Below are 18,572 nucleotides of genomic sequence, written 5' to 3'. Positions count from 1 at the left end.
CATTGTGCCCTATCCTATTGTGCAGAGGCATATTTTTAAGAAGGTGAAGGGGGGAGATTTTCCCCTCCCCTCCCCTCCCCCGCTGTTGCTGCAGCCGCCGCCTCAAAGAGTGGCGCAAAATTTGAGGAGCACAAAAATTGCCACTCCTCAAATGTGGCCGCCACAGGCAAATGCCTACTCTGCCTCTCCATCAATCCGCCACTGAACCTTGTCGTGCCCGCTGCCAGTCGGTATAGACAATACCTAGAGAGCGGGACCAATGACCTGCCTTAGGTTGCTTCTTACGTCTCTCGGGCTTCTTTTAAAAAGGCAACCAGAAGATAGATTTCAGTACCTTTCTCTGTGGTGAAAACTTGCTAATGCAAATGGAGTGAGGGAGGCCGCGGGGGTGGTGATGCCTCTGGCAGTGCTTGGCTTAGCTCCTTGCCTGCCTGTCCCAGAGGGGGTTGGCAGCGAAAATGGCCTCTGGCTGCTATTGACTCAGACACTTTCATCCAAAAAGTCTCTGCCAGGCATTGGCCAAGCTGCTCAGACCCTACAGCGGGGGCTGGCGTTCAGGAGCTTGGGAGCTGCTGGTACTCCGGGCCTTTGGGTTTGCTTCTGCCTCCCTTCCCTTCCAGCCAAGACTGCAATTCTGACTGGCAAGCAGAGTGGGGATATGGCCACATTAAGTTGAATCTCTCTCTGGATTTCTTTCACTCTCTCTCCCATTCATTTCTCTTAATTTTCTTCATTCACAAAACAGCCCCTCATAGAAACATAGGGAGCTGCCATATACTGAGTCAGACCATTGGTCTTTCTAGCTCAGTATTGTCTTCACGGACTGGCAGCCGCTTCTCCAAGGTTGTAGGCAGGAATCTCTCTCAGCCCTATCCGGGAGAAGCCAGGGAGGGAACTGGGAACCTTCTGCTCTTCCCAGAGCAGCTCCACCCCCTGAGGGGAATATCTTACAGTGCTCACACTTGTAGTCTCCCTTTCATATTCAACCAGGGCGGGCCCTGCTCAGCTAAGGGGACAAGTCATGCTTGCGACCACAAGACCAGCTCTCCTCTCCCCTCATATCCTGCAGCAAAATTCTCTTGGCATTCAGGGGTTTTGATAGTGAAGTCCCTTATTTTCCCAGACCCCAGCCCAAGAAGACACTTAGACATTCTTTATGGGTAAAGGGCCACTCTTTATTGATTAATTAACAACCGGCAAAGGCGAACTGAACAGTGGGTGATGAATCACCAACGAAACAGTGCGGGCTCCTAGGCAAGGGCTAGGATTACCCTCATCCTACCCATTGCCACTTTGGGCGACACACCCTGGCTCCGGAAAGGGGCAGGCACGCCCTGCCCTATTCCATCAAAGCCAACCACCCCCTTAGAAGAGGGGACCTGGACAGCTCCAGGTATTCACCCCCCCGGACCGCGCAGCCCAAAGGATGGTGAAGACCTGGAGCAGGTTTCATGGCCATCAATTACTCCCCGCGCCGCACAGGCAACAAAGGAGCGATTAACCAATCTACCTTTAAATATCCAAGGGTGCTCACCGATACTATACCTTGCTTACCCCTCAGCCCGCACTGTTACCGCTAACGTGGCCAACCTAAAACCTAACTACTCACTGAATACAGAACGGAGTAGGCAAAAAAAACCCCAACCATGGCCAATCGGTTAAGGGCAAAAAATTCCTACTCGGCCCCAGAGGCGACCAATCTCTAGACCCGCTCTGCACCAGGGAAGGGAGGGAGGGGACAATCCAAAACGGACTGGTTGGCTCAGAGCATGGAAGGCCGGTTTTGGCCGAAACCACGCCCACCAAGCCCGGCCAGCCAATCAGGACCCTTCTTGGTCCTCGTGCTGAGCTGGGCTGGGAAAAAGAACCTCCCCGCAGCACGAGGCAGAGGGGAGGGGGAATTCTGCAGATGTAGAATTCTGTATAGGCTGCCATTTTGTGACTGGCTCTGCCTCCTCCAGCTGCCATTTTGTGACTGGCTCCACCTCCTCCAGCTGTTTTGTGCTGATAGGTTCCAAGGCTCTGGAAAAATAAAAGTAGTTGCTGGGGGCCTTGAGTCTGCCGACCTCTGCCCTAGAGAGGGGTAAGACAAGAAGAAGGGCCTGGGAGAAGCTGAGCTGAAGGAGTTGAAATATATGGAGGAGGGGCAAAGGGGGCCCCAAACTGCCCCTCCTGGCTTAGCTGTTTTTGCTACTGCTGCCTATTTTGCGGCAGTGGTGAGGCTGCCCAGAATGCATCTTTCCCCCCAGAATGCGCATGGCAGTGGCAAAAGGTGACGAGAAAAGGCCCATTCATATGTTATGTACAGCACTCATACAATGACTGTACAGTGTACCTAGGCACATATCTGTACACAGGTACAGTCATTCACATGGTATGCTGAATGCAGATATAGAAGTACATACACTTCTGTACCATGCATTTAAATGGCCTGTATCCAGGTTCACTTTTAAAAGGAACACGGGTACAGTTGTAGGTACAGGTACATTCACACAAACGCATGAATGAGTGCACAGACATCTGTGCACCCGTACAGCATAATGTCTGAATTGGGCTATAGTGTCATTCTGAGGGGCATTCCAGGCAAAACATGTAGGGGAGAATGTCAGCCAACCCCTTATTTAGCAGAGAAACCCAGTTTTATGAGCTCACAGAGGAAATCTGGAGACAATTGCCTGAGGGCTGAAACAAGTCAATGTTTATTTACAAACTTGAATAGAAAGGCCTGCACCCTGTACTGGATAGCTCCTGGTGGAAGGAAGAAGAAGGAACAGAGAGAACAAAGCAGAAGGGAGTGTCCTAAAAGTATCAGTCTACCAAACACAAGAGACTTGGAGCAGAGAGACGAGGGCAAAGAAATAATAGGGTAATCCTATGCCTCTGCTCCTAATGTCCCTGTGGCCAATAGGAGTTACTGGGGTGGAGAGTTGAAAATGGCGGTCAACAGAAAGACTATCACCGTCATGGGTTTTACCCCCAACCTCAGAACAATCGCAGTTTCTTTCCCTGCGAATGGGACTGCAACTCTGGAGGCCATTTTGGGCCAGCACTAGGAGGGACTGAGAAAGCAGCCAATGTAGGGAAATGGGAGACTAGGAAAAGAGAATTGCAGCAGGGCATGATGCATAACCCATTTTTTAACCCAAGCCTTCTCAGATTTTTGGTTAAAAGATACTGTTTGTTAATTTTATGGTTTTTAAATTATTGTATTGTTTTGACTTTTATATGTGTTATATGTTGAACTGTTTTAACTTTTATATGTGTTTTGATTGTTGTTCGCTGCCCAGAGACATAAGTTTGGGCGGGGTATAACTTCAATAAATAAATAAATAAATAAATAAATAAATAAATAAATAAAGCAAGGAGAGGAAGAAACCCATGCATGACCTTGAGGCTGTAGAGGAGAGGAAGGCCAGCGTTCACATCTTGGTTTCCAATAACTAGCAAATCTTTGGCTGATGGCCTGTGGCATTATTGTGGCCTCTTCTACATGATGAACATAGATTTTTTTTTAATTGATTAGAAAGGATAGAACAGCATCTAAATGCTTGTGGCAAAAGGGATTATTTGTGCTACAATTGGTGGTCTACTCATTCTTGCTTCCAAGTCTACCCAGAGGTAGGAGGTCTGTCCCTCTAGAACCTCTAGCATACCAGATGCTGGGGACATTGGTAAATAATGGAGAGAGCTGTTGCCTCCGTGCCTTGTGTGTGAGCACACATTTATGGCTGTAAACAGAACCTCAGTTAGATGGACTTCAGTCCGATTAAGCAAGGCTCTTCCCATGTATGTTTGTGATATTTGCAACCACTGTCCCATTGCAACTATCACCTAGACCTGCTTGTACGCTAGCAGTCAACACACCTCTCAGTTAGGGAGCAAAGCTACCATGCTTCCAGGGCCAGCCCTCGGATAAATAGTGTCCTGGGCAAAGAGTGCCTTTGGCACCTCTCCTCATGGTTGCCCAACTGTGCGGTTTGTGCAAACTCGGCTCAGCCCCTCATTTCAGGTAGGTGCCCATGGCAACTGCCCAGCTTGCTCACCCCTAAGGCTAGCCCTGCAGGCTTAGCAGAGCTTCAAATGGTGCAGACAAAGAGGGGAGACAGACAGAGGGAAGGAACAAAAAGGAATGGAAGTGGAGCAAAGCGGGATGGAAGTGAGGACTTGCATGCAGTTACCACACATTTGTGCTACAGTTACATTTTCATATGTATTCCCACTTGGTGGACATTTAGCTAGTTCAAAACAACAGGAGGAAGAGGAGAGGAGGGGCTTTGCTGGATCAGGTCCAAGGCCTATCCAGTCTAGCACTTTGTTTTTGTCCCACCAGATGCCTCTGGGAAGCCCACAGGCAAGAGCTGAAGGCATGCCTCCTCCCCTGCTCTTACTCCCCTGCAACTGAGCTTTAGAGATATATTGCCTCTGAACTTGGAGGCCATGGCCATTGTTGTTGTTGATAATGATGGTCATCATCTCCACCACCATCACCACCACCAGGTTAAGGAGGTCCTGTGAATTTCAGTGCTTAAATCTCCCACAGCATTCAGTGGGAGATGAATACTTTTAACTTTGGCCACCTCATGCCTTAAACAATAATTGATAATCATGATGAAACTGCCTTTGTGCTGCTGTTTTGCATTACATGATGTATATTTTATTTTATATCCATTTTTCCCCATTCCAGGAACACCTGTTTGGTTTTACATGCAAATTGCACCTATAAGAAACGAGCATGACAAAGTGGTTTTATTCCTGTGCACTTTTAAAGATATCACTTTATTCAAGCAACCCATTGAAGATGAATCAACAAAAGGTAATTTTTAATGGAATGTAAAAAGGCTTGAGGAGATTGTGAGGAGGGGGAAAGGACTTCTGAATCTTTCTTTCTTTGTGTTTAGCGCTCTCTCTCTCTCTCTCTCTCTCTCTCTCTCTCTCTCTCTCTCTCTCTCTCACACACACACACACACACACACACACACACACACACACACACGCACGCACCCAGAGTGTTTTGCAGAGATGGGTGAACCCCCCCAGTGTCCACCTTGTTTTTACTTTGTGATTATCTGAGTTCTTTCTGAGAGCCAATACAAGGGTCGGAGAAGCCTGCTCTCTGTATTCTTGCCTTCCCCATTAGCCTGGTAGAGATCTGGTGGAAAGGGTGAGGTGAGCGAGGAGGGAGTGGACTTTTCTGAGTTCAGAAATGTTGGGAGCTTGGGGTGCTTGGCCTTCCTTCATTGAGGATGGCCTTTTCAGTCCTGCTCATATCTTCAGTGTTTTGTACAAAGTTTGGAAAGAAAGAATGGAAGGAGTCCTAATGCATCGGTTCTGCTACTTTAAGACCAGGCAGTTTGAAATTCCAAAATCTGTTGAGAAATCTAGATGAGGAAAAAAGTGAGAGAATTCTGTGTAAGCTTGTCTCGGAAGACTCAGTGACTTACATTCTGCGCAGTCTTTCATCCTTCTAAGCAAGATGCAGATAAGCTGCTCTGTTCTACTCAAAAGGTGCCTCTTTGCTCAGTTAGCAGGGGAGAGCCTCCATGACTCCTAAGCACAGCGTCATCACTGCAGCAACACTATTCCCATGGAATCATGGGAGCAGCATCACTACAGCAATGACACTGTGCTTAGTAGGCATACAGGCAGGCACTTCACCTCTACAACCAGCAGCTGACAGGCTTTGGACAGAACGGAGCTGTGTGTGTGCGTCTTGCTTTAGACTTAACTAGCTGGGCCGGGCACCTCTGCACCTCTAGTTGCCGCAGCCATTTCCTCTCCCCCACCTCTGCTTATTTCCCTGGCCAGCTGGCCATCCATCCATCCAGCTGCCCACCCTCCTGCCAGCTGCCTCAGCCCGCCAACCCGCCACCTTCACTGGCTGGCCGGCCTGAGACCACCCGCCCATTCCCGCCTGCGGCCGCATCTTCCTACCCTCCCAGCCACCCTTCCTCTTGCTGGCTGGCCAGCGGGCCTGCTGCTTCCTCCCACCGGCTGGCCGCACTTCCTCCAGCCAGCCAGCCTGCCTCTTCCTCCTGCTGGCCAGCCATGTTTTCACTTGCCAGCCAGCTGGCAGGCCCACCTCCTCCTCTGGCCCTCTGCCGGCCGCCATCACTGTTTTCTCCCCCATCCCCATCACTAACCCCCCGGCAGCTGCTCACAAACTCTCATGAGAGCTGCCATGCATGGGATTAGCGACAGACACATTTAAGAGAATTATATATAAAGATGGTATGTGGGCCACTAAATTGTGCCAGCAACTGATCAGGCTGTTATTGGTGCACAAAGAACAGCTGGATATGAGGCCTCAGAAGAACGGGGCCAAAAAGCCCAGCCATGGGACTCGTTCCTGAGAATACACTCTTCAGTTCTATGCCCAATATCATTCTTTGGAAGGGCGTAGTGCAATGATGGAGTACAGATCCCCAATTCAGCTCTTGGCATCTTCAGCTTAAGGATTACAGATCGCACAGTTGGGAAAGGACCTCTACTTGAGGCCCCTGGAGTGACATTGCTGGTCAGAGTAGATTATCCTGATCAAGATGGACTTGAGTCTGGCTCAACAGGAGACAGCTTTCCACATTATTCCAGTATCTAGAAGCAGCAGCCCTGTTTGTCAAACGCTGAGTCTGGCGTATGCATAATTCATTTTCTGTCTCTTCCAAACAACATTGCAATATACTTAGAGGCTCTCCAACTGAGTTTACTTTGGAATTATGAGCCGGAGAGATACATAAATTACAATTTACTGGGAAATGTTGGATTGTCTGGGATGGGGAGTGAAGAAGGCACTAGGATGAAGCATCTCATGAAAGAGACAGAACTTGTAGTTGGGAAGACACATTTCATTAACAAAGACTTGTTTTTTAGGGACCACAAGATTCACACACAATATATAACCAAAATGTCACAGTTTCTCAATAGCTGTATAAATTTGAGGCCCTGTTCATTATTCATAGAAAGAGTAAGTTTCATTGAAAAATTCATTAGAACTAAAATATTGATGCTAACGTTCAGCAGTCTCCTTGTCCCAATATACTGTATTCTGCTATGTTGTAAGTACATAGCTATGTCCCACGTCCCCAACAGTTTATACTACTACTACTGAAAAGGCGTTTCAGACAATAAAGCAATACATATCTGAGACTGAATGGCTTGATGAGGTGGGTTTTGTGCATGGAAACATTTTTTGTTCCACATGTCCCAGCTTTCGATCTAATCTCACTTTCACAATAGCCAGTTAATATGCAAGCATTAAGGGGGGCAGAGCTCAGTGGCAAGGCATATGCTTTCTGTGCTTACAGCATGCTCAACCCTATCCTGATCCATGCTGCACCATGATCTTCTCAGTGGGATGCCTCAGACCCAGGACAGCTCACAGGGCAACCAGTCAGGACCACGGCCAGCACCAACCAAGAGCTGGGTACTGCAAGAGAGGAATGTTGCTCCAGTGGTGTCTCTCAAGAGACTGCTGGGTTTTATAGTCTGCTGCTAAGGCAGGATGGCTTGGCCCCTCCCATTCCATAGGGAAGCCTTAGTATTTAAAGGGGACTTGTGAATTTTTCAGGTATTTGCTCCAGCAGTGTTTGACCAGTTCCCTGTAACAGGGATTTCTAGACATTGCTGACTTCAACTCTCAGAATCCCCAGCCGAAGGCCATTGCAGCTGGGGATGCTGGGAGTTGTAGTCATTTGGAAATCCCCATTGCTGGGAGCACTGTGCTTGAATATCTTTGTTGTGCAATGACAGCACAAGAGAGTGTGCAGCTTCAAGTAGCCTTGCACCTTCATGCAGCTCCGTAACCTTCTTGTATGTGAGCAACTTTGTTGTGCTAGCACAGTTTTAGTCTGTCTGGATGTCAGGCAGTCTCTTGAAAGCTTGGTCTAGCTTGCTTTCTCCCCTTTTATGAAACAATAGCATAAGCATATAGGTTGAGCCTTGTAGAGAATACTATTGATTATATGAGAAGTTTCACTTTTTCTTATTTAATAATCTTCTGCTCCCATCCTTAAAACAATATATCTAGCAATTTCCCCTTGATATATATCTGGGAAGCAATACCTTTATCTCCATTTCCATAGATTGGTGATGTTTTGTTCCTCCTTTAGAGTTTCCTATTTTGCTGAAAAATAATTATTACTTACCTTCTCCCCTCTAAATTAATTTAAATGTCTTATTATTGAAAAAGCTTCTAACTCACTCAGAAGTGCAGATCAGTGGAGAGACAATTTGCAAATGGAAAGAAAAACACTATTCAATTGGAATTTTCTATCCAGCAAACCCACAATTCATAAGTAATTTATGAAACAACAGAAGTCCTTTTAAGCATCCCAGTTATGGTTCCTTTCTGGTAGAAGTTTTCCAAAGTTGTTCCTGCTAATAATTTCTTTTCTCACCATAAAGAAAGAAAGAATGGAAAGATTGTGCCGTTGAGTCAGTGTTGACTCCTGGCGACCACAGAGTCACGTGGTTTTCTTGGTAGAATACAGGAGGGGTTTACCACTACCTCCTCCCATGCAGTATGAGATGATGCCTTTCAGCTCCTTCCTATATTGCTGCTGCCCGATATAGGTGCATATATTTTCCCATAGTCTGGGAAACATGCCAGTGGGGATTTGAACCAGCAACCTCTTGCTCCCTAGGCAAGTTGCTTCCCCACTGCGCCATTAGGTTTTCTTACCATTTTCTCACCATAAATGCAAACAAAAAGTTTAAACTGGACATTGTAAGAAGTCACTGTATCTGCAGCCTGACAGTGCATATTAAAATAAATTTTCTTCGTTTGCTTTCTGTACAAACTGCTGCAGACTTATGTTACCCAAGATAAATGTTAATCGTTTGCTTCAGTAAAAATAAAAATAAATTAATGCCAGGGGAAAATTGAAATAAACTTTCTTTGACTCGAAGAGAGCATGACACAGCACAACAACAAAGCAACTCCACGCTCTAATGAACATTAGGAGAGACCTCTTGGATCAGGCCCAAGGCCCATCTAGACCAGCATCCTGTTTCACACAGTGGCCCACCAGATGCCTCTGGGAAGCTCACAGGCAAGAGGTGAGGGCATGCCCTGTCTCCTGCTGTTGCTCCCATGCAACTGGTATTTGGAAGCATTCTGCCTCTGAACATAGAGGTAGTCTATATAGTCATCAGGATTAGTAGCCATTGATAGACCTCAATGAATTTGTCTAAGCCCCACTTAAAGCCATCCAAGCTGGTGGCCATCACCACATCCCATGGCAGAGAATTCCATAGATTAATTATGCACTGTGTGAAAAAGTACTTCCTTTTGTTGGACCTAAATTTCATTCCAATCAGTTTCATGGGATTCTTGTTTTATGTGAAAGGGAGAATAACTTGTTCCTATCCACGTTTTCCAAACCATGCAAAATTTTATAAACCTCTATCATGTCTCCCCTCAGCCACCTTTTTTCTAAACTAAAAAATCTCAATTATTGTAAGGAAGGAAGGTAGTCCCCTGATCATCTTGCTTGCCCTCTTCTGCACCTATTCCAGTTCTACAATATCCTTTTAGATATGCATTGACCAGAACTGTGCACAGTATTCCAAATGTACACACCATAGATTTGTCTGAAGGCGTTCTAATATTAGCAGTTTTATTTTCAATCCCCTTCCTAATGATCCCTATCATGGAATTGGCCTTTTTCACAGCAGCTGCGCACTGGGTTGACATTTTTAGTTAGCTGTCCACCACAACACAAGTGCTCTATCCTGGTCAATCACCAACAGCTGAGATCCCATCAGTATATGTGCCAGTCGCAGTAGATAAATCTGGGCAGGATGGTCCAATTATGAAATAGAAAATCCTCCAAATTGAAATTTGAGAGAAAATGTCAGGGTCTTCCCATGCAAAAACACTGGGGAATTTTCTCAAACGATGTCTGCACATCTCTCAGACCAACAGCCTGACTCAGCACAAGGACATCATATGTTTGAAAGTAGAACAAGACAACTATTTCCATGTATTATTAAAGCTAAACCTTAAAACATTTAGCAGCAGCAACAGCAGAGCAACATGGCATGTCTGAAAAATTGAACAGGAATTCAGAAGCACTTATTTTGTGTTTTAATGAGTTGGCAACTTATAGAATTTCAGTGTCTGTAAAATGAGCATTGAACACGTTCCCTCTTTCTTCATACATAGATGATTAGGCACCAGCAGAGAACTAAGTAGCTTTGCATTCTGCCTGCAGATGGGTCCTCCGTCATTAGAATGCTTTCATCTGCTTCCACCCACAGAATTTGGCTCAAGGCAGAGGAGGGATCTGCTTAAACAGCCTGTGCCTTGCATTCTCTTGAATCAACGGCTGACATCCAGACTATGCTGCACCAGTGCAAGCATGTCACACTAGTATTAATCATCATCATCATCATCATCATTTTATATTCCGCTTTTCCTCCAAGGAGCCCAGAGCGGTGTACTACATACTTAAGTTTCTCCTCACAACAACCCTGTGAAGTAGGTTAGGCTGAGAGAGAAGTGACTGGTCCAGAGTCACTTATAATATCATGGCTGAATATTATGGCTGAATGAGGATTTGAACTCGGGTCTCCCCAGTCCTAGTCCAGCACTCTAACCACTACGTATCTACTTTTGCTAAGGCAAGCGCTTGTAGTCCAGACTAATGATGTGCTGACGTACTGCACAAAGATAGTCAGTCCAGTAACACTGCATGCACACAAGCTGTGCAAATGACATTACACAAGAGTCAGCCTATTATTTCTAATGGGCTTACTTGTGCAGGATAATGTCATTTGTCCCATTTCCCCACAGTCCATATATCTTGCAGGGAATTACACAAAGCTATCTGCCATCCTTGCTGCACAGGTGCAATGCTTGAGCAAGGGGAGCAAAATTGCAGGAGCTCAAGCAACTCCGAGCATCTGCTGAAAGTTCAAAGTGAATTTTGAATTTTCCTCCCAAGGAGAAACTTCTGAGTATTTTTCAAGAGAAGCTAAACACATCTGAAAGATCGGTGAAACTTCTCAGAGGGTTTCTGCAACGTCTCTACATCCTGGGGGACAAATACTTTGTGATTTGCTTGTCAGCTAGCCACTGTTAAAAACATATGTCCAACTGGACTAGTTGGCCATAGCAATATGAGGAGCTGCTGTCTACTGAGTCAGGCCATGGGTCCATCTAGCTCAGTATTGTCTGCTCTGACTGGCAGCAGGTCTCCTGGGTTTCAGTCAGGAATCTTTCTCAGCCCTTCCTGGAGATGCCAGGGACTGAACTTGGGACCTTCTGCATGCTGATGCTCTACCATTGATCTGTGGCCTAATCCCTTAGGACCATTAGCCTAATCCAGCAGGCCTCTCCTTTTATGTTTGACGTCGTTCATCCCTGCTTTTTACCAACAGATATAGCATTTTGTTGTACACCGCCCGGAGATGCAGGTCTGGGGTGGTATATAAATATGTCAAATAAATCAATAAAACATAGAACTTTGCTTTTTCTTTGATTTTGCTGGCTGATAGGTATCTCATCGTTCCACTCTGGATCGGGAAAAAGCAATTCCTCTTGTGAGTTTGTGCGCCATGAATATGTGTCATTTCCAGCACTGTGTGGAGTTGTGTCATGTGCATTTGGGTTAACCATTGCGTGGTGGATTGCAAGACAAGCACAGGGACCCTTTCGTTGTCTGCCGGTGTTGCTTACACTTGGGCGCGCAGGGATCAGCATCCAAATGGCTGTAATTACTCTCCCGCAGTCCTTAGGCCCCGGGCACTGTTGTTAACCTAACCATTTTTGTTTCTGATTAAGATCTTGAATGCCACTCTGACATGTTGATTTAAATGCCTTCATTATTTCCTTCCCTTGCAAAGATGAGGCAGTCCATGACAAAGAGGTTAATTACAACCCAGTAGAGCTACCCTAATGTTTTATTAAAGAGAGAGCAAGTGCCGACTGCTTTTTCAGTGGTGCAAACCTGCTAATAATGATGCTACTAGACAGAGCCTTAAGAACATAAGAACAGCCCTGCTGGGTCAGGCTCAAGGCCCATTTAGTCCAGCATCCTGTTTCCCACAATGGCCCACCAGATGTGAGAAGCTGAGAAGCCCATAGGCAAGAGATGAAGGCTCTTTTGCTGTTGCTCCCCTACATCTGGTAATAAGAGGCATCTTGCCTCCGAGGCTGCAGATGGCCCATAGCCATCAGACTAGTAGCCATTGATAGATCTGTCCTCCATGAATTTGTCCAAGCCCCTTTGAAAGCCATCCAAGCTAGTGTCCAACACCACATCTCATGGCAGAAAATTCCACAGATTAATTATGTCCTATGTGAAAAAGTACTTCCTTTTTTGGTCCTAAATTTCCTGGAAATCAGTTTCATGTGAGGACCCTTGTTTCTAGTGTAGTGAGAGAGGGAGAAAAAGAATAGAAAACAAGGGAGAGAGAGAAAAATCTGGTCCCTAAACAGCTGTGAAAAAAAGCACAATAATTTGCATTAGTATGCTTTAAACTGGAAGAAGAAGAGGGAGAGGGAGGAGGAGGAGGAGGAGGAGAAGACATAGCCCATACTTTCCTGGTGATAAGCCTTCAGATGGCCTAGTTAGTCCCTGTTCTTCTACTGATAATGGCTCTCTATCCTTGCCACATCGTTAGCATTGTAGCATCAGCAACACTACTGTGTTTAGTGTGTACTGATTCACCCAGTGCATAATTATTTTATGGGATTCTGTGCTATCAAATGTGGTAGTGTGATCATTATTAGTTTAAATGGCTTTACAGTGGGATTAGATGGATGCATGGAGGAGAGGTCTATCAATGGCTGTTAACGATCAAAGCTATGTAGAACTTTCAGATTCAGGAACAGTATACCTTTGAATGCCAGTTACTGGGGGTCAACAGCAGGGGAGAGCTATCTCCTTCATGACCTCTTTGGGAGCTTACTGGAAACATCTTGCTGGCCACAGTGAGAAACAGAAAATTGGGCAAGTTCCTCTTTTGAACGGAACCATCAGGGCGCTTGTAATGCCAGCATTTCCCACTTTTAGACCATCAAAAGGATCTTTCAGAGTCCATTCTTTTTTCTTTTTTTAAAAAATAAGTAATTTTCTTTTCTTTTAAACAAATACAGCACATGTGTAAAAACTGTGCAGCAATGGAAATGAACAAACAATACAAACTTGAATATATGCCAGAAATTAAGAGCCATTTGAGGTTATACGCAAGTCCAGTGCTAAGAAGAGATTGTTGGTTGCTGAGCATGCAGGTACAACTTGATAGGAGACAATTGGGGGGGGGGGGGAATTCAAGAAAGCACATCATTCCAAAATGTGATTTGAGTGGATGGAGGGCTACAAACTGACCATCCCTTATTGACATATTCAATAAATGGAAACTATATTTCCAGAAACTTGTCTTGTTTTGTTACTTCTCTAACTAATCTGATTTGATGGGTTAGTTTTTCGGATAATGCTATCTCTCAGACTCTATTAAACCAATTTTCAACACATAGACTTTTTGAGTATTTCCAGTGTTTAGCTACCTCTATTTTGGCTGCTAGATCTTTATGAGGTGTATCAGGGTCCATTCTTTAAAAAGAAAAGAAAAACAACAACTAAAATTGTTGTTGGAACAACCTTAATCGGACTCAGACATTGAGTCTCTTTACACGATCAGTGTGAAGAGCCTCTAGAGGGTCTGTGGGGAGAGTGGGCTTAGCCGCTCACAGATGATGTTATCCCCTGCAGACGATCACTATTGCAGCCCTGGGTGGCCGGATCAGCCGCCCACACAACTGCCAGCTCTGTCACTGGAGAAATCACAACTGCCGGCTCATGCTGGAGAAATCCAAAAGCCTGGGAAGCTGCTTGCAGCCTCCCGGCTGAGGGTCTCCTCCTATGTTGCACCGCAGCAATGCATGATTTTAAAAAACCGTGGTTAGTGGAGTGCTCGCTCCGCTAACCCCATTTAAGGGGAGGGGTATTTTAGCGGGTTAACCACTTTGGGGAGACTGGGCTTGCCTGCGAGCCCAGTGGTTCCCACGATCTGTGGAAAGTAGCAAGCGAACAAGATGGAGTTCACCTGGCAGCTAAAAGATAGCAATGATGGAGCAGGGTGAGCCTATTTAGGGAGAGAACTCCATCGTTGGGGTGCCACCACAGAAAAGGCTTTCTCTTTGGTAGTCACCCATCTGACCTCTGGAAGCAGGGGCACCCGGAGAAGGGTCTTAGACAATCTTAACTGGCTGGCAATTTGTGTAAGACAGGGGACCCCAACCTTGGGAATCCAGAAGTTGTTGGGCTACAACTCCCATCTTCCCTCAGCCATTGAGGGGCTTCACACAACCCGTGTGAAGTGCCAGACAGGGTTAGGCAGGGAGAGGGGGCTTAGCCCGCTCTTCCCGCAGACAATCAAACCCCTAGCCCTGGGCAGCCAGATTCGCCACCCACACAACTACTGGCTCTGTAATGGAGCCGGTGGGGGCTGTAGGGATCAGCCCCCCCCGCCTCCCATAAGTCCCGGGATGCCCTGTGCTAGAACCCAGGGCATTCTGGGGAGACCTCTGACACCAGGAGGCTGCTTGAAGCCTCCTGGTCGGGGGTCTACTCGTATGTCACCATGGTGCCCGTGGTGGCACACGGTCATGAAAACAAGGTTAACGGAGCACTCACCCCATTAACCTCGTTTAAGGGGAGGGGGAATGAGGCGGGCTAGCCACCTTGGAACCATTGGGCTAGCCTGCAAGCCCAGTGGTTCCGATCACTAGAAAGCAGGCTAGGCTCCCTTAGCTCGCTTTCTAGTGATCGTCAGAATAGCTTCATTGTGTTTGGAGATGATGGGAGTTGTAGTCTGAAAGCATCTGGGAACCCAAGGTTGAGAACTCCTGCTTTAGAATAGGGTGGTCCTTTAGAGCAGGGCTTCTCAATGTTGGGTCCCCAGATGTTACTGGACTTCCATAATCCCCAGCCAAAGGCCACTGGGGCTGGGGATGATGGGAGTTGAAGTCCAGTAACATATGGGGACCCAACGTTGAGAATCCCTGCTTTAGAGCTCTCTTTGTGCCTTTCCACTCCATAGTAAAATGTAGTTGTGTCCTGATGTAATTGTACTGCAGATCTCTTGGCTTTAGCTCCACATCATTGGCTTCTGCTGTCTGGGAGTGGGGGAAACACACACACACACACACACACACAGAGTGATCATGTCCGGATACGGATCAGCTTCATTATACTGGCACATAAGTTCCAGTATTATTCAGATGAGGAATTGTTTCAATATTCTACCATTAAAAGCCCTGAATATTCTATTGCTCACCAAATCTAAACCATCTGTTCAATCTGCCTGAACATTTGTGGACATGAACTAGGTGATAAGTGACACCACTCTTCCAGTTCTGATGCAGATCTGACATTAACTAGCTGAGATGTGACAGTTTAAACATTAACCCTTTAACTCCAGAAAACAATGGTTGGCTATATTTTTGCCACCAGATAACACAACTTACACTTAAAACAACAAAAACATTCATTTGATTTTTTTTTAAAAAAATCAGGTATATGTTGAAGCATAATCCTGCCTTGTTTTTAAAAATCCATCCATATGGCAACATAATATAGAGATTGTACAAAGTCTTTATAGCTTATATGGTATGCAAGTTAAGGTTGGCATCTTAACATGGAATTTCCATGCCTTTTAGATAATGAGGCTATTCACACGATGAGAGAAAATCTGGCTAGCGGAGGCGAACCCGATTCTCTCCCATCGTGAGAACCACGGGTCACCTGCTTAAGTAGCCCAGTGCTAAAACTGGGTTTGTGGAGCGAGCGCTCCGCAAACCCAGTTTTTCTGATCGTGAGTTGCCATGGTGTGGCTGCGCGCTGCAGCAACTCACGAGGAGACCCTTGGAGGGGAGGCAAAAAGCCACCTCCCGGCTTGGGGGTCTCCCCAGCATGCTCTGCGCACTTGCGCAGGACATACTGGAGCTTCTGGGGACCAATCGGCCCCTGCTCCCCCCAGCACCCACCAGCTCCGTAACGGACACGGCAGTCGTGTGGGCGGCTGGTTCGGCCACCCGGAGCAGACTGCTGGGTCATCTGCAGGGAGAGTGGGCTAAGCCCACTCTCCCCACTAACCCACTCCAGGCGGCTCCGACTGACCGTGGGAACTGCCTCACAGAGTGACAACTTAAAGCCTGTACACTCTCATGTTAAACTGAAGGTTTTGGGATTACTGAATTACACATTGTGGAGGAAGAGAGGGCTGCTGGGTTTTGGCAGTAGACTCACCTTTCTCACAACCCAAATTTCCCTTGCTATATGGTGTTGTATGGGAAACTGCCTTAAACCAAGTCAGACCACTGGTCATCTAGCTTGATATGGTGTATACTGACTGGCACTGGCTGTCTGAGGTTTCAGACAGGGATCTTCTCCAGCCCTACCTGGAGATGCTGCCAGGGATTGAACCTGGGACCTTCTGCATACAAACCAGATGCTCTGCCAGTGTGCTAAAACTCCACCTGCTTCACATGCTGCTTACCCCTCCTTTCAGAGACTGAGGCTATTCCCATGATGGGGGGAGAGCCCAGCCCGGTTTCCCCCCATCGAGCCCAGTGGTTTTTCTGGTGGCTAGCCTGCCAAAGAAGCCCACCCCTTAAGTGGGGTTAGTGGAGCAAGCACTCTGCTAACCCCATTTTCCCACTTGTGAGTCACCATGGTGTGGCTCCGTGCTGCAGCAACTCATGAGGAGACCCCCACCGGGAGCTAAAATAAGCTTCCCAGTCTCGGGGGTTTCCCCAAGATGCCTCGCACACTCGTGTGGGGCCTCCTGGGACTTCTGGGGGGCCGGACGGCCCCCGATCCCTGAAGCCCCTACCCGCTCTATGGCGGAGCCAGTAGTCATGTGGGCAGCCAATCTGGCCACCCAGCAACGAGCAACTGCTCGTCTTCAGGGAGAGCGGGCTAAGCCCGTTCTCCCCACAGAGCCCAGGAAGGCTCTCCTCACTGCTCGCGTGGAGAGCCTCACTGTCTCCCCTCCACCTCCTCCCCAATTATGTCCCTTCAAAGTGAGTGAAGGGCACCTCCAAAATAGGCCCAATTGCCCTTCCTCTTTATAACAATTCTGCTTGTCCTTTGCTGATAGTATCTTTCCCAGCTTCCAATCTTCTTAATGCTGAATGTCACCAGCAAGTATTTACTTTGATTTATGAGCCAGAAAGAAGCAGTTTTATGTCAAGCACAAACACAAGTGCCAGTGAATAACTCACTGTGTTGTTCGTTTGTTTCTTCATTTGCATCTCAGCCTCTTTCCTTTGGCCAAGCGCTTGTATTATGGGAGGGTGACAATGGGATGTCCTGGCATTTTTGTCTCTAGTTAAATACATCTGCAGGTGCTGGGGTGGGGGTCGGTCCAAATTCAATTGGAGCAACAGCACTGGAGCAAAGGGTACTTAGCCCTTCCCTTGCACTGTTTTAATGACCCCCCCCTTAAAAAAAAAACCTGCTATAGCCCCATGGAGAGAAATATAAGTACTTGAAATTTTCCCCTACAGGGCTAGCAGCAGCTGGGTATAGGGTGCAATTTAGATTAGGAAAATGGCATAGGAATATCCTGCTTTACCATTGCTGCTCCAATTAGATTTAGAGTTCTCCTCAGTGATGTTAAAAATATTCAGTCACAAATATCACGTGTAATGCATAGTTTGGCCCTCAGAGGGCAGTAGGGGTGTGCACAATACCAGTTCGACCGGTTCGGTTCGAGTCCGGATTGGACTCAAATCAGACCAGGCGTGTTCAGTTTTGCATACCCCCAAATTCCCCCAGCTCGGCTAAAGTTCAAGCTGGCTCAGACATTCTAAATGTGGGATTTTTTTTTTTAAAACTAACTGCCAGTTCTGGGTTATTTGGCAGCCTCCAGGGTGGGGTGTGTTTGCTGTCATGGCTGTGAGGAGGTGGGATGTCTCAGAAGGGCGACCTGGGCACACAAATGGCCAGTGTGCATGCATGGCAGTCTTCAAAATGGCTGCCATGAGCTGGGAGAGGGCCGGAAAGCCCCCCAAATGGGCCTTAACGGCCCAAAGAAGACCAGAGGGAGGCTGTCGGGGGAGAGGGAACCTTCTGAGATTCCCCACGGCCACAGAAGCACCCCCCCCAGAGGCCACCAAATGACCCAGACCCGGCGGTGAGTTAAAATCCCTCCCACATTTAGAACGCTCAGCCCAGCCCGGCCTGGGGAGTTCGCCGTGAAGTTGAATTGAACCAAATCAAACTGGGCCCTGTTTAGCTCAAGGGCAAGCCATCAAACAGGCCTGGTTCGATGGTGAACTGGCTCAACCTCGAGCAGCACCCATGCAGAGGCGTATCTAGGGAAAATAGCGCCTAGGGCAAGCACTGAAATTGCGCCCCCTGTCCAAACATCTGACACCCATCTTTCAGATAACGTTACCATAATATCAGCTCAAAAATACAGTCAAGCTTGTTAATCTTTTAATATTTCAAAAACTATTTAGCAGTGGACATAGCCAGACCAAAAAATGCTGGAAAACTACAAATTTCAGTATGCTGGGGCTCATGAAATACCCAAATACTATGTGGAGTTGTTCTTGGAAA

The 18,572-nt window shown here is 46.9% G+C and overlaps 1 protein-coding gene across 5 annotated transcripts in view; it reads left to right on the top strand.

The window, feature by feature from the left end:
* The window catches only part of KCNH5 (potassium voltage-gated channel subfamily H member 5), a 277,982-nt gene that overhangs the window by 44,345 nt on the left and 215,065 nt on the right, over positions 1-18,572 (top strand). For 2 of the 5 annotated variants that reach the window (XM_053287203.1, XM_053287206.1), the window contains 2 exons: positions 4,685-4,813; positions 11,497-11,541. In XM_053287203.1, coding sequence (XP_053143178.1) covers positions 4,685-4,813; positions 11,497-11,541 — 174 coding nt within the window. Of the gene's footprint in view, positions 1-168; positions 274-1,973; positions 2,084-4,684; positions 4,814-11,496; positions 11,542-18,572 lie in introns of those variants that run through there. The other 3 variants (XM_053287208.1, XM_053287205.1, XM_053287204.1) reach the window with 3 other exon arrangements.

Source organism: Hemicordylus capensis, chromosome 1 (assembly GCF_027244095.1).
Source record: "Hemicordylus capensis ecotype Gifberg chromosome 1, rHemCap1.1.pri, whole genome shotgun sequence".
Taxonomy (NCBI): Eukaryota; Metazoa; Chordata; class Lepidosauria; order Squamata; family Cordylidae; genus Hemicordylus; species Hemicordylus capensis.
The sequence above is the reverse complement of the archived record's forward strand: the minus strand, read 5'-3'. Positions and strand labels throughout refer to the sequence as shown.